A 21,190-nucleotide genomic window follows, 5' to 3' on the forward strand; every position below is an offset into this window, starting at 1 on the left:
CATAATCATAATCGTCATCATCATCATCATCATCACCATCATCATCATCATCATAATCATCATCATAATCATCATCTTCATCAATCATCATCATAATCATCATCTTCATCATCATCCATCTTCATCATCATAATGATCATCGTCATCAATCATCATCCTCTTTATCATCATCTTCATCACATCTTCATCATCAATCATCACCCTCTTCATCATCTTCTTCTTCTTCATCATAAATCATTAACATTTTCATCACCATCTTCATCATCAATCATAATCATCATAATCATCATTAATCATCTTCATCATCATCAAATCAAATGAAATTAAATCAAATCAAATCAAATTGTATTTGTCACATACACATAAAATTTGATTTGATTTGATGATTTGATCATCATCGTCTTCATCTTCTTCTGCTTGTGCTTTTCATCATCATCATCATCATCATCATCATCATCATCATCACTATTATCTTTATCTGTTTCATCATCATCTTTATCTTCATACATTATATGGACTTTATGTTGTTTGTTTCTAACAATTTAATACGTTATAATTATGTTATATTTTAACATTTGACATTATTAATATAATTTCTGTCGTTGTTTGTGTTGTTGTTGTTGTTTGTGTTGTTGTTTGTGTCGTTGTTGTTTGTGTTGTTGTTTGTGTTGTTGTTGTTGTTTGTGTTGTTGTTGTTGTTTGTGTTGTTGTTGTTTGTGTTGTTGTTGTTGTTGTTGTTGTTGTTGTTGTTGTTGAAGTTATACTTTATTGCGAGTCGCAGATTTAAAAAAGTTTAAGACGCGGTTTAAAAACGCAATTCCGGCTGTTTGTCCCTGTACGCATGCCGTAGCTCCAGGATTCTCACAGTAACTGATGGGCGTATCGCATCTTTATCGCACTTGATTGTTTATTCTCCAAAAGAAAACCACACTATGGAATATCACGAACAAAGTTTAAGTCTAGACAGTTTAATACACATCTTTTCTTTTCTCCCTGAAGATGATTTAATCAGAGTGTCGTGTGTTTGTAAGGTAAGGCTTTTTTTTACACAACGCGGAAGTGAATTTGCAGCTAGTCCGACAAGCCCCGCCCTCCTGTGATATGATTGGTTCTTTTTTATACAGTCTGTTTTTGAGCTGAACTGTAGCCCCGCCTCCTCAGGTTTTTACAGAAGCATTGAGAAAAAGTTCATTTTGGGTGGAAAAATGTGAATTTTGCAAAATTGGAAAAAGACTCAAATTTACAAAATTGGGAGGAGTTAATATATTCTAAAGAAGAGATTCAAGTTCATTTTGGTGAACGATTCAGATGAACACTGTTAATAATAGTTTTTGTGTATATAAAATAAATCATATAAATCATATTTTACATTCTGTATTTTCTTTCCTGTAACACGTGGTTGGTGTCGGTGAGGACTGGCACGAAGCTGCAGAAACACAGTGGTTATGGAGGTAAATTCCTGTCTTCTAAAATCTTTTTAAAATAAAAGAAATACAAAATTAATTGTATAAAAATATCCTCGCTTTAGAGAGATGTGTCTGCATCGCTGGGGTTTCTGCAACGTAACCCAGCTCTTATCAGACGCAGAGTCTTACACGTGGAAGCGTTATTATCTCCACCGCTCTACTCTGGAGCTGAACATGAAGTCGGGGAGGTCAGGAGGAGATTACAGCTGTAAGAGCCTGAGAGGACACACAGGTAACACATACATCATCTTCATCCCCGAAGCTCTAACTGATGCCTCCTCCATCCCTCAGCCGGAGACGTTATTCTGTATGTGTTTCTCTCCAAGGTCGGATCGTCGGCTTTGCGTACCTGACGGGAAACAGCAGTTTGCAGGACATGTGGAACTTCACGCCCATCGTCTGCAGCGCCTCGTCCGATGGAATGCTCAAAGCCTGGGACATTCACAAGGTCAAACGCATACATCTCTTTTATTTTTATTTTCTTCTTAATTTTTTTAATAGAGTAGCAAATGGGTGGAAAATTTCCTGGAAAATTCCCTAAAACTTTCTATGGGAACTTCATCTGGGGGGAATTTTGGACTATTCCAAGTTGAAAATTTATGGGAATTAATGAGAAATTAGTGAAAATGTATATAAACTTCAGCATATACACACATATCTAATATATAATTATATGATTATGTAAATATTTAGTTTGTTTATAAGCTCACATGCATGTTACTGATACAGTTTTAAAAACACTCACCGAAATGGACATTTTGTGCATTATTTTGTGCAGGATTCAAGAAATGATGTGTGTTATGTTATGGAGGAAATGCACAGTGCATGTAGGGGGTGTGGCCTTAGCTATACGCTAACCTGCATTTTTGTAAATTCCCAGTTTATTCCCATTAATTCCCGATTGAAAGTTTCCAGTCTTGCAAGTATCTGGAATTTTGCAACCTTAATTTTTAATAGAGGAAGTTTTTTAATTACATATAAAAACTTGGCTCATGTTGAAGTCTTGAGAGTTATTGCATCATAACATGTATAAACCAATCGTGTATCAGTATGCAAATTAGGATGTAACAATACCAGATTTTACATTTCTAAAATATAGTTTTGCATTTAAAATATAGTTTTTGTTTATATAGTGATTAAACATTATTTTGAGGATGTTAAAGTTTTCAGTGTAAAAAAGAAAGAAAAAATTATATAAAATAAAAATAACCAAACAGAAACTCAATTTCAGCAGTATGCAAATTAAAGTGTTAAAGGGGGCGGGGTTTATATGATATAAATTAAATGTATGTGTGTGCATAAACAGTGTGTAACACAATTAGTGTGCGCCAATAATTAGATTAACACGGGATTAATTGCAGCACGCATTTCTGTGACATTTTTATTAAAAATATTTTAAAAAGAGGCAAAATTAAAACCTTCAACGCAACACATTTATTCACAACCGCCATTATTTACATCAATATAAAAAAATAATAAACTCCACTGAAAAATCATTTTTAATCACTAAACATTTACTAACGAGTCTCAATTCAGCACCACAATCCGCCATGACGTGCAGATCCGGCAATTAAATCCGTCCGTGTGGAAACATAGCAAAAGTTCACAATCATTACTTTAAACATTTACAGAAATATTTATTCTTCATGCTCCATGTTGAGTTCAGTTTCACTAATAATAAACATACATTTGCATAAAGCATCAATATTTATCCATGTCGATTAGAATATTAAAAACATAAAAAGTATTAATTGAAGGTACATTTAGAACAGATACGAGTGTGCGATTAAGTTCCTATAAATCATGAGTTAACTCGTGACAATCATCCAAATGGCAGCCCATATAGAGATAGAGATATATATATATATATATTTCCTTGGAGTGAAAAACTTTAGGCGCCCCTGTTTTTAAGATTCAGGTAGTATTTAAAATATTTACATGTTTATGGTATTTGTCCAGTATCTATGGGGTTAAGGGCCTTGCTCAGGGGCCCAGGAGTGGCAGCTTGGTGTGGCTGGGATTTAAACTCATAACCATTAGGTTTAAAGTCCATTGGCTTAACCATTGAGCTCCACCTTTTAGAAATGGTCTCGAGCGCGCGTGTGTGTGTGTGTGTGTGTGTGTGTGTGTTTATCTTGCAGGGATTAAATCTGTGGTCCAGCTCGACTCAGAACCCTCTGACCCAGATCATCACAGACCCGGAGCAGGACATTGTGATCACGGCGGACAGCGGCGGGACGATCAACACGTGGCGAGGACGAACCGGAGACGCGCTCAGCTCGTTCTCCTCGGGCTCGTCTCAGTGCACGATAATGACCTTCAGCACGGAGGGAAAATCATTCGTCATGGTAACCCGTGTCAGACACACACACACACACACACACACACACACACACACACACACTTGAGATCACAGTGTAAAACCTTGTTATGCTCTGATGTTGTGCTGAAGGTAGGGACGGCTCTCGGGTCGCTCATCACCCTGACATCACCACAGCTGTGTGAACTCTCACGCCACCTGGTGAGCGACTCGTTCAGACTAAATCTTCTCCTCTCATCTCCTGATAAGAAGTGGATTCTCACCGCAGCCAAGGAGTACGCCGATTCAAGCCCAAAGGTAAGATGTTTAGAGGAGAAAACACAAAGGTGTGTGTGTGTAATCTCCACTATCCTGAAGATCTCAGAGCTTCACCTCTGTTACTGGAGACTCCTTCCATACGTTACATAAATCTGATGTTTGCCATGGAAGCTGTCACAGCTGCTGTTCTAGAGAACTAATCACCACTTTCTGCCCAATCAGCATCAGAACTCAGGAACCTGTTTTGATAATGAGCTCTCTTGCTTGGAAACACGTACACTGGCCAAAAGTATTGGGACACCGACATTTCCAGTTATATATGTGGTTCTTCCCCAGACTGTTTCCACAAAATCTAGTGGAACATCTTCTCAGAAGAGTGGAGATTATTATAACAGTGACTGAAGAAGACTCAATGTGGAATGAGATGTTCTAAAGAAGCACATAGCAAAACCTTTGGCCACACAGAATGATTTTCATTTCATCACCAGTAGTTTAATATTTGAGTGTGTGTGTGTGTGTGTGTGTGTGTGTGTGTGTGTTTCTGACTGCAGGTTTTCAGCACTCAGAGTGTGTGTAGTCCTGTAGAAGATGAAGCAGGTGTGTGTGAGAGTGTGTGTGTGAGTTTACCTGTCAGTGGCTGTGTAGCTGCAGCGTTCTTCCCTCTTCAGCCTGCACGAGTCGCCGTCGTTCACAACGACACACTGCTTCAACACAACACACTCTCCGTCTTCCAGTTCAGCCTGAAGAAGTCCAAATACAAGCAGGAAGCTCAGGGTACGGGTTCTGCACACGCACACACACACACACACACACACACACACACACACACACTACAGACGGCCAAGGGCAAAAGTTTACACCCCCTTAAACAATCATAGAACTGTTATTCACATTAAGACGTCCATTTTTTAAAAATCACGCATGTTAATATTCATTCTAAATAATAAAATACCAAAAATATTATTTATATGAATATATTTCATTTTTCTTGTTCTCAGAATTGTAATAGTTTAGAAGAATTAAAAACATTGGTATATTTATTCATTTCTGTACATTTAAAAAACATAAGGGGGTGCAAACTTTTGCACCCAGCTCTTATTAATAATATAAAATATATTGAAATATGATGCATATTATAATAATAATAATAATAATAATAATAATAATAATAATAGTATAACACTGGTAATAGATTATTTGATTATTTTTATTAGTATAAAGTGTAATGTAATTATAATAAATGTATTAATTTATGAATTATATTATTAATGATATTGGTTGGTATTTATGATAATATAATAGTTATTAATAAAACATTTCAGTTAAATAAATATTTGCGAAATTAAATATTGAAGTGAATGAATTATTGTTGTTTTTAAATTATTAGGTTTATATTTTCTTATTTAAAACACGTGTAATCTTGTAATTAAGGCAGTTAATTAATTAATTGATTCATTTATATATTTGTGTCAATACAATATGGAAATAATTGATTGATTCATTTATTAATTGGTTACATTCATTTCCCCCAACAGACTTTAAATAAATAAATAATAAACAAACGTCTGCTTAATGAAATCATGTTTGTGTTTTTACACATGAGACACGTAATCAATACGTTTATTCATTATTAATCATTTATAATAAATACTCACTATATAAATATTGCTATTTAATTGAATATTCTAATTAGATTGATATTTGTGTTAATTGATTAATGAATAAAAGGTTGATTTTCTGTGTTCCAGCTCAGCAGATCGAATCTTTCCGGGTGGATTTAAACACTCGTCGCTCGGATGTACTTCTCCAGGCCAAAGGGAACAACATGCTTCTGCTTGCGGACGGAAACGTCCTGAAGGTCTACTCCCTGAAAGGCGAGCTCATCTCCAGCTTCGAGGAACATCTGGAGCCCATCACGTCTATGTGTGTGGTGAGAACTTCCTCCTTCTCCTCACTCACGTACACCTTCCCAGCACACAGGAGTGAAATCGCACTCACACGCCTCTGATCTCGGCAGGATGATTTCCGTGTGGTCACGGCCTCCCGGGATTTATCTCTCCGAGTGCTGACCTGGAGGAGAGACAGAGATAAAGGATTAACGCTGGAGACTCAGTATCAACTGCTGGGCGGATCTCACTCCATGTCCAGGTACCTGCAGAACTTCATCATCATCATCATCATCACAGAGTTTCACCTTCACGTGGGCTTTTTATCAGTTATACAGCTTTTAAAAATAATGATTTATTTATTCATTCAGAATGGTTGTAATCTTGGAGTCAATTTTTTATTACATTTATTATTATAAGATTTTCTTGTGTATGATTACACTAAATGAGTTTTCATTATTCTGAAAACTAAACTTCTTTAAAGTCTTCACTCTCTTCCTCAGGTGGATGTGTGGAATCATATTTTCTCATTTTTATTTATATTTAAATCAGATTTTTTTTCTCGCTTTATTAATGTAATTATTGCATTATTTCTGCAGTATTGATCTGACAGTTTCACGTAAATGAGAACTGGAACGCGTTTTCCTGGACCACTGTTATAACGTTAAATCATAAACGGATAAAAAAACGGTGTTTCGTTGTTAAATAAACCGAACCGCTGTGGTGTAAAAGAAATAAAACACATATCATTTATAATAGTATCACTGTTAAATATTATTATTATTAAATATTTTTTAATATTTACAGCACTTTTTTTTTTAGAGAAAATGATCAAACTTGAACAGAATGAATTATTCATATGTATTATTGATGATTTATCACCATGGTGACAGGATATGAAATGTGATTGGAATGCTGTGAGAGTCTGCAGCAGGCCTCAGGAACTGGTGTGACGTGATGTGACGTGTTTGTTTGCAGAGGGTTCACGGCGGTGGCGTGTGATTACGCGAGCATCGTCGGCTCGGTGGAAGCCGTGAACGGGAAGGACGTCCTGAAAGCCTACGTCTTTAACTCCTGAACGTCGCATTTTTCTCTGGATTTAAGTCAATAAATGTTTGTCTTCTGTATTATATTTGAAAAAGCTGCATGTGGGTATTGTGCTGCTGACACACGAGCAGAGGAGCGAAGTGATGATGTACAAACTCTTCAAATCAGACTCCTTACTTTACTTTTTATTTATTTGGTGAAATCTCAATATTTCATCTTCTCATTGCTCCGTTCATCTCCTGTCTCTCTCACACGTCACAGATGTAGACTAGTTTCTGAAGCTCACAGTGAGCAGAGCAGGAGGCAGTAAGAAGTCTGGGGTTAACGTGGATGAGACAGAGGGAGTCAGTGATGAGAACATGACTGAGAACTGAGACATTCCTGATCATCATCATCTTTTCTCTGCTTGTGTTCTACATGGTGGATCTTCAGACATTCATTAGAGAACAACATTTTAATAACGTTTTAACGCAAATACATTTTTATGGCACTAATTTTTTGCACATTTCTGTTTGACCATTTTAATAGAAAATATAAAGAAAGAAATATAAAAGAGGCAACACACGTTTATTCATGACATCCTTTCTTTATTTAGATTTAAAAAACAACCACAAAAAAAAAACAACCGAAAAATCATTTTTATTCACTAAACATGGAACTGAGGAAAACCTGAACTTAATCTTTAAAAGAAACAAGTAAAATATTTAACATTTAAAACAACCACTAAAAGTTAACACGAGATTTTAAAAGAAATGTATATTAAAATAATAATTCCCAGTCGAAAATAATTAAATAAATATTAAATAATAACAAAGGAAGAGATTTTGAGTGAAATGTATATATTTATCTGTTAGTGAATTAAAAACTTGAAAAGTATTTATTTAGAACAGATGAAAATGTGTGAATAAGTTGCGATTAATCGCGATTAAATATTTTAATCGATTGACGGCCCTAATATTTATTTATTAATACGACGTGAGGTTCAGTTTCCAGCGTGACACTGAAACAGGTGTTAATAATCACTAGTTTTACTGAAGAACATCTCAGAGAACAAACTTCTTTACCTTCACTTCAGTAAAAAAGTGCAGTCAGAACTTTCAGAATCTTTTTAATCATCAGTATCTGAACTTCTACTGAGTGAAGGATGTGTGGACTTCTGCCAGCTCTGCATGATAATACCATAAAGGAATAAGTATATATATGTATGTATGTATGTATATAATGTTTGGAATCTTTGCAGATGTATTGAAAATAAAAAACTAATGCACTGTGTCTGGTTTTTATTCCATAGCGACTGATGGAGCAGAAGAACTATGAAGGAAGAAAACCGTGTATAATAAAACGGTGTTTTTAAAACGCAAAATTTTCAAGTGTAAAACTCAGAATATTAAAACTAATATAAATTGATTTGTGATAGAAGAGTATCTGAGAGAGTGTGTTAGAGAAGTGAAGAAAAGAGTGCAGGCAGGGTGGAGTGGGTGGAGAAGAGTGATAGCAGGAGTGATTTGTGATAGAAGAGTATCTGTGAGAGTGAAAGGGAAAGTTTATAGGACTGTGGTGAGACCTGAGATGTTGTATGGATTAGAGACAGTGGCATTGAGTAAAAGACAGGAGGTGGAGCTGGAGGTAGCAGAGCTGAAGATGTTGAGATGTTTGTTGGGAATGACGACGATGGACAGGATTAGAAATGATTTTATTAGAGGGACAGTGCATGTAGGACGTTTTGGAGACAAGGTGAGGGAGGTGAGATTGAGATGGTTTGGACATGTGCAGAGGAAGGACATGGGGTATATCAGTAGGAGAATGCTGAGGATGGAGACACCAGGAAGGAGGAAAAGAGGAAGACCAAGGAGGAGGTTTATGGATGTGGTGAGGGAAGACATGCAGGTAGTTGGTGTGAAAGAGGCAGATGTAGAGGACAGGGGGGGATGGAGACGGATGATCTGCTGTGGCGCCCCCTAATGGGAGAAGCCAGAAGAAGAAGAAGAAGAAGATTAAAAGTAATATAAATATTAGTTTAAAATAATATAAACAAAACTTTAATAAAACGTATTTGTGTGAGGTGTAAACTCGGATATTTGCTGCTCCTTTATACTATTGCGGTTTAATTTCCTTTTTTTTTTTTTGTTTGCCAAAAAACAGTCTGACTGTATTATATTATACTGCCAATAATGGTATGTGTGTGTGTGTGTGTGTTTGTTTTACAATTAATCATTAATTCCCAAAGATATGATCTTCTGAACTGTTCTACTTCAGCACACTTTAACAAAAGTCTGCTTTCCTTCTCTCCTTCACTCATTCACTCGATACATGTCTCGTTCCACCCCTTCTGAATCTCTGCATTATTCTTCTGTTGTAGTTATCACCTGTTCATGGTAACTGTGTAGCACGCTATAATGATTACAGTAGATCTTCATGGATCTGGAGAGGAATCTTCCACAGTAACCTCATGGATCTGTTCAGTCAGATCCAGTTTTTTGAGGTTGTGGCTGAAATGGTGCATTATGTTCTGCCCTGACAGGAGCGATAACACCATCAAGAACCACTGCTACTCATCTCTGATGCGTGAAGTGGCCATGGGTGCTCTGGTGATCGATGCTGCTCCTGTCATGCTCCAGCTTTTCTTCACAAACACACTGAGGAAGCGTCTCATCATCTCTGTGAACAGGAGGTTAACGTGTGTCCATACTCTAAAGTGGTCTGGTGTGTATTAATGCTGTGTGTGCGTGCAGGTGGACGTCATATGAAGTCGGAACGTTCGCCAGATGTACCTGATCAGGTAAAACGTATTAATGATGAGCCAAGAGCCAAGCCAACTCCTGGAGCCCCTTGAGGAGGGCGGCGCGGAGATCAACCACGACCACAAGCCTGACGCCAAATCCACCAAACTGAGCAACAACACGAACAAGCAGATCTTCATGCAGCTTTCTACAGATGTGCTGCAAGTCTCCGAGCTTGAGCTTTACATCTCTGAACCTTTACTGGGTGGAGACACTTCCATCGAGGACTGTTGGAAAGCAGCAGCACGCTTTCCTCTGCTACGGAGTATCTGCCACAGACTTTTAGCAGTTCCGACTTCCTCTGGAGGATTCGAGCGACTCTTTTCCATGACCGCCTGCATCGTCCAGGCCAAAAGAAACCGAGTTCCTCACACGCTACAGAGAGACTCAGTACAGAGAGAGCCGGGAGCTGGGATACTAACAGATCTCCTGCAATCATCTCCACTACATGTCCTGCTCATTGGTCCAGCTCTCACTGTATCATACAGTCCACATGTAAATATCTCTCTTTTTTCTTTTTTAATTCTCCCTTTCATTCATGACCAGGGAATAAAAGAAAACAAACTTCTCCATGTCATTCTTCTGTAATCGTGTGATCATTTACATCATGTGGTTCTCCGTTCACTTTATTCATGCACTTTATGGACAAAAGTATCAGGACACCTGACTTTCCCACCCACATGTGCTTCTTCGACACACCGTTCCTTTGGATGTGGCAGCATGAAACTTTCCCTTCAGGAGGCCCAAACCTGTTCCAGCATGACAAAGCCAACTCCATGAAGATCTGCTTTCCATGGTTTGGAAGATCTCCTGCTAAATCTGGCACCACAGGAACCTCCTCACCTTCTCATCTGCATCAGTTCCTGAATTTAGTAACACACTTTTGTGGCTGAATACATTTCCACAAAATCTAGAGGAACATCTTCTGAGAAGAGTGAAGGTTTTATCAAGGCACCAGTGTAGAAAAGTTTTAATGCTTTTAAACCTGAAGGTAAATTAAATCAGGTCTTATTATGAAGTGTTGCTCAGCTATTAAGGACTACATTACCCATCATCCTTTGCACCCTGTCATCCACCATGTTTGTTTCCCGTCTTCACCTGTCTGTTCATGCTGTCAAATCTCACTTCAACATCTTTATTCTTATTTAAAGGGTTTTGATATCACACTTGTTAAAACAAAAGACGTTATATAAAAGAGTTTAATGAAAATACACAGAAAAAAGTGTTTGTCTAAGCAGCTATTTTTCTTATAATCCTTTAAAACTTGCTCATTATTCAACAAGAGCAACAGGCGGAGCTACTAAACATTCTGCAACACAATTCGGATCCACATGCATTTACACTGCGTGACTTTTTTGTAAAAAAGGACTGAAGCGGTTTTTTCTTCTCATCGGAAACGAATGTTGGATCGCGCGCGGGACCGTGGATGCGACTCGAGCTACAGTACCAGGGCGCGTGATGATGACGTGACAAGTGAGTGACTGATTGCCATGGATACGTGAACATCATGTATAGACGATCTTGTCTCTTTGAATTTGAAATCACTCTGCATTTATATACATTGCTCCATTAAAACCTCAACATGTGGTGAACACACACACACACACACACACACACACACACACACACACTCTCCACTAAAAAAAGTGAATTTACTTTTTATAAACAGTGTGTGGGACATGTCCCCCGTGTCCCCAGTGTAATCTACACCCCTGACTGGATATAATAAAGACGCGACTCGCAGGATTGATGCGATCAGCAGTAAACCAGTCAGTGTTTAGAAATAAATCTGCTTCACTTCTTTCATTTCTCTGCTTCATTTATTAACAATTTACATTTATATAATCATAATAATAATAATAATAATAATAATAATAATAATAATAATAATAATGATAATTTACGTTTACAATTTAAATATAAGGTGTATGTATTTCACCTCAATTTAATATCTAATAAAAACAAATCTTTTTCGTGATAAAATTAATGGAAAAAAAATAAAAAGATGGTTCGAAATCTTCGATATCGCGACTCGACCAATCACAGCGCGGGACCGCGGGAGGGGGCGTGGCTTCTCCTACGCGACGACGTGTAAATAGACGTGCACCGGAAGTTCGGGCTCAGACTGACGCATGGCTCCGGCACCGGCTGCAGCTCCCGGTTCTGCTCCGAGGACCGGAGTGAGTTCCTGGTCATGTCTGTTCGCCCATGTGGTGATGTTCTCCTGGTACGTGTTCACTGTGCACGAGAACAACAACATAGCGAGTTCAGGGAGACATCCGGGTCTTCGGGTTTACGGAGGGAGATGGAAATATCTCACCTTCATCAACCTGGTGAGTACAAGCGCCTCTGTCCTTCATCTCCCATCTAGTGAGCAGGATAATAACTATCCAGTGATGACCTTCTCTCAGTGTCATAACAGATTATTACGTCATTCATAATACCGTTATTACGTAGTTATAGGGAAGTGGAGCTCGGAGATGAAGGCTCTGGATCAGGAGGTCACAAGTTCAAATCCCAACACCTCCACTGTTGGGCTCCTGGGTAAAGGCCCTTAACTCCAAAATTCTCTGAAAGTGTGTTCTTTGGATTGGATTCAGCTTTTTCTCGTTTTTTCTCATTTTCTTCTCTGCTGCTGTTGCTACAATTTTTCTCAAAATGTTCTCATTTTCTTCTCCAGCTCAGTCTGCTGAGATTATGAAAATGATCATGTGACCATCAGCCATTAAACACTTTATTTATTTATTTATTACTGAGTTGATTTGGTTTTGAAGCACTTGTCCAGGTTCTTCTCAGAACCTCAGAAACAGTGACACCATACGCCCAAAAGTTTGCTATCTGCTTTTCTCCAACATCCCATTCAACATTAATAACATTAATTCTCATGCTGGAACACGTTCAGGTCTTCTAGTTCAACTGAAGGGAAAATATAGATATATTAAAGAAACATGGGGGCACAAACTTTCGCTCTTCCCATCACACATCACCTTGGACCCTGTTTGTGTTGCAGGTGATGCAGATGTTATTTTTTGGACTCTGTGTGGTGGTTGATCTGATCCACGTGGTGTTGTCTAAGAAAAGTGTGGCCTCTGCGTTCCTCGTCAAACTGCAGGATTCCTTCTTCACTGTTCTCGCGTTTCCGGTTGGAACTGTGAGTATCTGAGGGTCCGGATCAGATCGTGAACTTTTGGGATTATTGCAATCAGGTTTGTTATGAACCAGTTTCTCTTTTTTTCAGTTTGTTTTTACTATTTTCTGGTGCATCTACGCTTACGACCGAGAGCTGGTCTTCCCCAGGGTGTTGGATGACATCATTCCTACATGGCTCAATCACGCAATGGTACAGCCTCCTCCATCTTTATTTTATAAACATCTCGCTATCATTTATTAATAAACACTATATTAAACCTCATGGGGGTGAGAGCTCAGTTTTTGAGTTGTTAGATTGTAGATCAGAAGGTTATGAGTTCAGATCCCAGCAACACAGAGCAACCCAATGTTGGGCCCTTCAGCAAGGCCCTTAGTACTCAGCTGCTCAGTTGGAAGTCGCTCTGGATCACCAAATACTATAAATTAAATGTCCACATTAAATATTGAGTCATGATTCGAACTGTTCCAACGGAATCAAATACTTTTTAATAAATTTGTAAATTTAACACAAGAGTCTTCAAACTGTCTCAGAGTGCAGTGTGGATCAGGAGTCTTTAAACTGTCTCAGAGTGCAGTGTGGATCAGGAGTCTTTAAACTGTCTCAGAGTGCAGTGTAGATCAGGAGTCTTTAAACTGTCTCAGAGTGCAGTGTGGATCAGGAGTCTTTAAACTGTCTCAGAGCGCAGTGTGGATCAGGAGTCCTCAAACTGTCTCAGAGTGCAGTAAAGATCAGGAGTCCTCAAACTGTCTCAGAGTGCAGTGTAGATCTGGAGTCCTCAAACTGTCTCAGAGTGCAGTGTAGATCAGGAGTCTTTAAACTGTCTCAGAGCGCAGTGTGGATCAGGAGTCCTCAAACTGTCTCAGAGTGCAGTAAAGATCAGGAGTCCTCAAACTGTCTCAGAGTGCAGTGTAGATCTGGAGTCCTCAAACTGTCTCAGAGCGCAGTGTGGATCAGGAGTCCTCAAACTGTCTCAGAGTGCAGTAAAAATCAGGAGTTCTCAAACTGTCTCAGAGTGCAGTGTAGATCAGGAGTCCTCAAACTGTCTCAGAGTGCAGTGTAGATCAGGAGTTCTCAAACTGTCTCAGAGTGCAGTGTAGACCAGGAGTCCTCAAACTGTCTCAGAGTGCAGTGTAGATCAGGAGTCCAATCAGGAGTAAAATCAGGAGTCCTCAAACTGTCTCAGAGTGCAGTGTAGATCAGGAGTCCTTAAACTGTCTTCTGTGTAGGACAGAATTAGTCCTTTCTTTAATAAGGGTCTGTAACAGAAACGGGCCGGAGGGACTACCAGTGTTATTATGCAGATTTTATTCTGATTTTTAATGTATTTCTTTCGCCTCCTAATTTTGGATTATTATTATATATTATTTTGTTGGGCAGCATACAGACACGTGAGCATCACGGCAGCATACAGACACGTGAGCATCACGTTTCAACAGATACATCACTTATTAAAGAGCAGTTTTACTGCCGTAATTACACTTTTCATATTCACTGCTATTGAAATTTACATTTACATTTGCGGCATTTGGCAGACGCCCTTATCCAGAGCGACTTACAACTGAGCAGGGGAGGGTTTTAGGGCTTTGCTCAAGGGCCCAGCAGTGGCAGCTTGGTGGTGGTGGGATTTGAACCTGTGATCTTCTGATCCAAAGCCCAATGCCTTAACCACTGAGCTACCACCTCCCTCAAATCAAAACAGTTACTTACTTATGCATATGCATGAGGTGGGTGGCTGAATTGAATAAATAATTAGTCTACGTTAATAACTAGAGGTCGAGTGAAAGATATCTGGGTTGGAACGAACTCGCCGATAACCGATTAATCAACCGATCTTTTTAAATGGATATTGGATAAAAACCAAACTTTCCATTTTAAATAGTACCGTACTTTTATTACAAAAATAAATTAAATAAAACAGTACCGAATTATGAAAATGTGCTAAAGAAAATAATATGAATATATTTATTAATAAATATAATTAATATATTATAAATAATAAATATAATATAGAGCTCTCCGTGCAGTGCGCAGTCTCACGTGTAAAAACAAACTGCACGTGGGGTCAGTTATTTGCCTCTAGAGGCCGCTCTTGTAACGGACCAAGCGCCGGAAAAACTATTCATATAGATTTTTGCTGATAGCCGAAAGTTCCAGTGATCATAGTCGATTATTATCTTTTTATAACAGAGGGACATTTTCGTTTGCCGTCTTTCATAATCAAATACAGATAAGATTTTAAAATCACATTTTCAAAATATGTCTCTGGCATTGTTCTGTGGGCCGTACCACATGTAGGGGCGAGACGTAGTTTGGGGACCCTGGTTTTACACATTTATGGCATTTCCTTCTACAATAAGCTTTTGCTTTTCACTCATCAGTCCACTCGACACTCTGAGGACATCTCCCAGTGTACCGTGTAGAATTTCTGACTCTAATTTATTCCTGTTCTCCGCAGCACACTGTAATCGTGCCGCTCCTCCTGGTGCAGATGTGCCTTCAGCATCACAAACACCCGAGTCGCTGCAAAGGAATCCTGGCCCTGGCGCTCTTCGGCTCGCTCTACTTGGCATGGTACTGATCTCAGAGTCAAATGAGTTCGAAACTGTTTGCAGCCTGTTCCAGTAAAACACGTTCTTTCAGGGGCTCGAGCACTACGGGTTCCTCGAGGTGTCTTAGGTGGAATATTAGGGATGGTAAGATTCAGCGATTTGGCGCATCGGCATAAAAGTCAACGATGTGATTTTAAAAAGTGTTGATATAAGTTGGCATTTGTATCGCAATTCATTGTTTTGAACATATTTGCATTGGTAAATACCGATTTATGAGTAAATATTATAATAAAATCTAATACTAATGAGTAATATTATTAGTAGATGAACCGATATTTGATACGTAGATGAATTTCTCGTCGCTAAACTGTTTCTCGAGCGCGTTCTCTCAGAACCACTGCTGCTACGTGAATATGATGTATAACAACACTACAGAGACCGAGGCGTGTCCTGAGAGTCACATAGAATACACAGATATAAAGATTTACATGGCAGAGGTAGAGCCGCATCTTCATGGAGATAGAACAGGAAAAGAACATCTGGTTTTATTTCATCTTTTTCTTTAATATAATGTTTTGCACTGTGAAGGCGTGTGTTGAAGTCAGAAGGCACGTAATAATATTAGAGGTCGACCAAATCGATTCATCTGAACTGATAGTTGATTCGCTGGAATCCATATCCATAGTTTTTCCAGGTCCTGGTCCACTGTCGTTACGAGAGCGGCCTCTAGAGGCTTATCACTGACGCTACATGGTGTTTACATGTAAGACTGCATGCTGCACGGAGAGCGCTATATTACATTTTTTATTTATAATTTATTAATTACATTTTTTACATTAATTAATATATTCATATTTATTTAATTAAGCATAATTCAGTACTGGGGTTTTTTTTTGCAGTACTATTTTACATGAAGTGTTTAGTTTGTATTTTTTTATCCAGTTTCCATTTTAATAACTATCATATTTAATTATTACCTGTTTAATCAATCAGTTATCAGCAAATACAATCCTATCAGCATCGGTAAATTCCGCTATTGGTCATCCTCTAATTATTATTATTATTATTATTATTATTATAACACTTTGTGTGACCTTGAAATAATAATTTTTTTTAATATTAATTTATATTTGACATTACAGTGAAATGTAGACATTACACACACATGTAGAGTGTATCGATAAGTGTGTGTTGTATGAGTGTGTGTGTCTGTGTGTAATTCAGGGTGTTGTGGATACGGCACGTGTCAGGGATCTGGGTTTACCCCATCATGGCTCATCTCAGTCCTGCAGGCCTCGTGGTGTTCCTCAGCGTGGCGTCTCTCAGCATGGCTCCTCTTTACCTGCTGGGAGAAAAACTCAACTGTGTCATTTGGGGTCCTACAGGTGAGACGCTTCAGCCATGAGCCGTCTGGGGCTCGTTGTGTGGTTCAGTATCACAGTGAACAGAATTAAAGCTAAAAACTAATCAATAAACTGTTCTACATGTTATTTCCATACATCAGAGAATCCAAACCGTATTTTTTTTTTTTTTGTTCAGAAGCTCAAACTCGCAAAGGAAATCAGAAACGGAAGAAGAAATGAAGGACCACAGAAACTTGAGGAGAAGCGGACCAGACCCTTCAACAGCACTGAGATTTACATTCTAGTGTGTTATTACGTTAATCACTGAATCTTCCTGCAGATGATAAAATAAACGTGATTTTTATAAGATGATTTATTGCATCAAAACGTGTTCATGAGGTCCAACAGGGTCTTTTAACATGTATGTAATATTTAAAGCTGCTTGAAGAAAAATAATAAACACAAAGCACAGATTGTAGTAATGATGTGAGTAAAAAAGTGTATTTTTTAAATCATGTGAAGATTAAGGGAAAAATATTTCGCTTCTGTTTAATGTTTAATTTTTATTTTATTTTTTTAAATAAACCTGTATGCTGTACTCTTCTGGATTACTGGATCTCGGGGCCAGATGTTCATCACCTACAACATTTCTAACAACTAAATAATGATTTTCAAGAATAAATTGATTGTCACTTAATGAAGTCTGATTTTAATAAACAACACACTAAAAAGATGTCCATGTGCATGATTTTATTCATGAGATTTGTGTGGTGTTTAAAAGAGTCAGAACTCTACAGCAAGAGATCTTCAACATCCTCCAACCCACTGAAATTACATCTTCATGGAGCTGTTTTGTGCACTTGTGATTCCAATTTTAAGTCTTTAATGTGACTCAGAAGAACGAGTCGTCTATAAGAGTGATTCCTTCAATTTCTACTGGACGCACAATCCGTCAAGTCGAGTCAAGTCAAGTCAAGTCGAGTCAAGTTTATTTCTATTGCGATTTTCACAACACACATTGTTTCAAAGCAGCTTTACAGAATTTAACAGTGAAGGTGAATATTGTGTATTTATACCTGATGATCACCATGGAGACTGTAGTGAAGGAAAAACTCTCTTAGATGTTATGAGGAAGAAACCTTGAGAGGAACCAGACTCAAAAGCAGAACCTCATCCTCATCTGGGTGACATCAAGAGTGTGATTATAGTCTTTAAACACTACAGAACACTGGAGAGTGAGAACTAACATGAGCACTGGAGTGTGTGATTATGACTGATGATCTTTCTACAGTCTTCTACAGTCATTATGGTGATAAAACTAGGAGCTACTGAGCAACTCATAAAATAGCTCAACATCTGAGATCATCACAGATCCAACACCAGCTTCTCCATGCCAGAGCCTTTAAACACTCAAAGAGGTCCAGTGTCCAAACTCCACACATAAAGTGGGATACAAATGGCACTGGTACGTCTCTAGATGGTTCTGGATATTTGCAGGCATCTACTTCTTTAAAGGTCCACAATCTTCATGAGGTGGAACGTGACTGGAGCTGGAGCAACCTCAGGATGCCTCGGGATGGGGAGAGAAAGAGAAGCAGTGGAGAGAAATTAGCGTAGCTGCTGTTCATGATATTAACAGCACAAGTTGATAATGTGATGTGATCAGATGTACCACCAGAAGAACCACATCAGAGTGGAATAGTCGGGTGTCCCAATACTTTTGGCCACACATAGTAGTGAATATGTATTACGTTCCATTGGTGTGTGTGTGTGTGTGTGTGTTAAAATATTTTAATTTGAAAATAATATTAATATAATATATTCATATTTGAAACCAAAGACAGGAAATGAATCAACACCTCCTGACCAATCAGAATCCAGAATCCAGAATAACAGTGAATTAATGCAGTAAATATTATTACAACATTTCCAGGTCAAAAGCAGAATGTAATGTAGATGATTGGTCTCAGTGATGCTTCTCTCTGATCCGTGTCTTTCTCATGCTGTTTCAGGAATAAGTGGATTAGAAGCTTAAAGCAGGAGGAGTCAGAAATAGTGGCCTGGTTTCTCTCCCGACCTTCAGCTTGTGATCTACTGATGATCTTTACTTTTATTACCCTTTATTTTGAACGTCTGGGTCCGTGGCTGATCTGCGTTTGGAAATCCGAGAGTGTGCAGATCTGAGAAACCTGAAGCAGAGAACAGGCTCCTGAATTCTACAGGTAAAATATTTCTTTTCTGAAGATCAGAAGATCAGATCCAGGAGAGTTATGTAATGTAATGGTAGAAAATTATGAACATGCATTTTATAGAATTAATTTAACATCTGAATCTACAGTTAATATTGAACTGAAATGATATTCAGCGTATCTTCTATGTTCATGAACCTCCTCTGTAAATACACTGTGTAACCTAAAGTTTGTGGACACCTGATGATAAGATTGAGGAGAGTCCTCAAGATGTTTAGTAGGAAGACAATAACCAATATTCAAAGAACCTGTGGGTTTTAGGTCTGGCTGCCTGGAAGAAAACCAGAACCAAAAAAGTGTGAATTAAAGTGGATCTAATCTGTTAACCATCCAAAGAACCATTGAGGAACCACGATAAGACGCTTCAATTGCGTAAAAACAATGAGCACCGCTGCTTCTTGTTATTTGATTTAAAATAAAAGAAGTTTGGGAGAAAAAGCACTTTCCTTCTGGATAAGTTCAATTTTCACCCACACAACCTCACCATCTGCTCCAGAGATTCCGAACCAAGACACAGAAGAGCATGAAGAGCAGAAACCTACTCAAAACCACAGCTGAAGTTCTCAGAGTTCTCACAACCCCACAGTTCCACACATGATCTCTTCTTGTAGGGTTTAGATGCAGGTTTGGTGCTCACAATAAATACGGGATTGTAGTGACTTTCACTGTTTCCTGTTTTGCAGTAAGAATGTTGATGTCCACGTTGAGGCACACAATCATTGGAGAGACGCTGTGCTACATAATCCCCAACCACATGCTCTGCTCCATCGGGTGTGGAGGACGAGCCTGCAAGTATGAAGATCCGTCACGCTGGAGTGAAGACCAACAGGCCATCAGAGGCCTCTACTCCTCCTGGTATCTCCAAAAAACCACAGACAGTTTGTAAAAAAAAGTTCTGGAGCAGTTCTTTCTGAAGTGATGATGTAGAAGGACACTGAGAAGGTAGAAATAAGTGAGTAGGGTGTAGTGATGATCACTTCAGAATGGAACACAACCATATGTCATGAGTGAAATTGTTGAAGAGTCTGGGAGAACCTTCCCATGACCATCATTTCAAATTCTCATCAGATTTTTGCGTTTTTAGGATCACGGAGAACTTACTCGCCATGGCACGACCTTCTACTGAAACAATCCAAAGGTACAACATCGTTGAGGAATTCCAAAGGTAACCAAAAGGGTCTTCAGATTTCTGAGTCTTCTCTTCTTCACTGTAGATGTTCAGGTTGATTTTATTCTGTATCTGTCCTGGTTTAGGTCTGGTTTAAGGACAGTCATTAACCTGCAGCGACCCGGAGAACATGCTGACTGTGGAAACCCGCTGGAGCCAGAGAGCGGCTTCACCTACAGACCCGAGACCTTCATGGAGGCTGGGAGTGAGTGATGAACTAATACACGTTTATTACTGACGTCACGTACGAGTCTGATAGAAACGTGACTTTCACAAAGTATTTACAGGATAAATTCTGTTAAAGATCTTCTGCTTTCAACAAGTTCCTTCACTGGAATAAGTGAAGATCTGAAGAACCAGTTCCTTTTATGTCTTCAATCCTCTGCCCAAATCACTGATCAATAGATTCTTTCTTTCTTTCTTTCTTTCTTTCTTTCTTTCTTTCTTTCTTTCTTTCTTTCTTTCTTTCTTTCTTTCTTTTGTTCTAATGCCATTCCTCTGGTCTTTCTTTCTTTCTTTCTTTCTTTCTTTCTTTTGTTCTAATGCCATTCCTCTGGTCTTTCTTTCTTTCTTTCTTTCTTTCTTTCTTTCTTTCTTTCTTTCTTTCTTTCTTTCTTTCTTTCTTTCTTTCTTTTGTTCTAATGCCATTCCTCTGGTCTTTCTTTCTTTCTTTCTTTCTTTCTTTCTTTCTTTCTTTCTTTCTTTCTTTCTTTCTTTCTTTCTTTCTTTCTTTCTTTCTTTCTCTCTTTCCTCTGTATTGTATTTCCATGTTTCTGCTGTTGCAGTTTATTTCTATAACTTTGGATGGAGTGATTACGGCGTCACCTCCCTCACTGCGATCCTGGACATGGTGAAGGTCATGTGCTTCTCCCTGCAGGAGGGGAAAATTGCAGTTCACTGTCACGCAGGACTCGGGAGGACAGGAGTCTTAATCGCCTGCTTCCTGGTGTTCACGTCACACATGACCCCCAGC

General features: G+C 38.5%; 3 protein-coding genes across 6 annotated transcripts in view; all 3 read left to right on the plus strand.

Annotated features, from left to right (window-relative positions):
- The first annotated feature begins 831 nt into the window (after positions 1–831).
- Positions 832–7,062, plus strand: fbxw12 (F-box and WD repeat domain containing 12). Of its 2 annotated transcripts, none has more exons than XM_046869626.1 (10): positions 832–1,031; positions 1,414–1,451; positions 1,529–1,698; positions 1,793–1,914; positions 3,608–3,814; positions 3,919–4,083; positions 4,596–4,818; positions 5,793–5,974; positions 6,062–6,192; positions 6,824–6,902. In XM_046869626.1, the coding sequence occupies exons 1-10, from the start codon at positions 933–935 to the stop codon at positions 6,828–6,830; spliced, it is 1,344 nt and encodes a 447-aa protein (XP_046725582.1). In that variant the 5' UTR covers positions 832–932; the 3' UTR covers positions 6,831–6,902. The 2 variants fall into 2 exon arrangements, with proteins under 2 accessions (XP_046725582.1, XP_046725581.1); XM_046869625.1 differs by lacking the exon at positions 6,824–6,902 and adding an exon at positions 6,909–7,062 and having other exon boundaries at positions 833–1,031.
- Positions 7,063–11,870: 4,808 nt separating this feature from the next.
- adtrp1 (androgen dependent TFPI regulating protein 1) lies at positions 11,871–17,533 on the plus strand. The gene is made up of 6 exons (XM_046868835.1): positions 11,871–12,090; positions 12,768–12,908; positions 12,996–13,097; positions 15,364–15,479; positions 16,682–16,842; positions 16,997–17,533. The coding sequence occupies exons 1-6, from the start codon at positions 11,890–11,892 to the stop codon at positions 17,038–17,040; spliced, it is 765 nt and encodes a 254-aa protein (XP_046724791.1). The 5' UTR covers positions 11,871–11,889; the 3' UTR covers positions 17,041–17,533.
- Positions 17,534–18,851: 1,318 nt separating this feature from the next.
- Positions 18,852–21,190, plus strand: part of ptpdc1b (protein tyrosine phosphatase domain containing 1b) — an 8,938-nt gene continuing 6,599 nt past the window's right edge. For 2 of the 3 annotated variants that reach the window (XM_046868998.1, XM_046868999.1), the window contains exons 1-5: positions 18,852–19,022; positions 19,733–19,904; positions 20,134–20,214; positions 20,304–20,422; positions 21,003–21,190. The exon at positions 21,003–21,190 is cut by the window's right edge and continues 987 nt beyond it. In XM_046868998.1, the coding sequence (XP_046724954.1) occupies positions 19,738–19,904; positions 20,134–20,214; positions 20,304–20,422; positions 21,003–21,190 (555 nt within the window). In that variant the 5' untranslated portion in view covers positions 18,852–19,022; positions 19,733–19,737. Of the gene's footprint in view, positions 19,023–19,732; positions 20,002–20,133; positions 20,215–20,303; positions 20,423–21,002 lie in introns of those variants that run through there. The other variant, XM_046869000.1, reaches the window with a different exon arrangement.

This window comes from Silurus meridionalis, chromosome 16 (genome assembly GCF_014805685.1).
Source record: "Silurus meridionalis isolate SWU-2019-XX chromosome 16, ASM1480568v1, whole genome shotgun sequence".
Lineage (NCBI taxonomy): Eukaryota > Metazoa > Chordata > Actinopteri > Siluriformes > Siluridae > Silurus > Silurus meridionalis.

Excerpts from the sequence above, each read along its gene's own strand:
- adtrp1 (XM_046868835.1), top strand. The coding sequence starts at position 11,890 with ATGGCTCCGGCACCGGCTGCAGCTCCCGGTTCTGCTCCGAGGACCGGA. Across the intron at positions 13,098-15,363 it reads CATGGCTCAATCACGCAATG|CACACTGTAATCGTGCCGCT; the intron begins GTACAGCCTCCT and ends TGTTCTCCGCAG. Across the intron at positions 16,843-16,996 it reads TGTCATTTGGGGTCCTACAG|AAGCTCAAACTCGCAAAGGA; the intron begins GTGAGACGCTTC and ends TTTTTTGTTCAG.
- fbxw12 (XM_046869625.1), top strand. The coding sequence starts at position 933 with ATGGAATATCACGAACAAAGTTTAAGTCTAGACAGTTTAATACACATC. Across the intron at positions 1,699-1,792 it reads GAGCCTGAGAGGACACACAG|GTCGGATCGTCGGCTTTGCG; the intron begins GTAACACATACA and ends TTTCTCTCCAAG. Across the intron at positions 5,975-6,061 it reads CCATCACGTCTATGTGTGTG|GATGATTTCCGTGTGGTCAC; the intron begins GTGAGAACTTCC and ends TGATCTCGGCAG.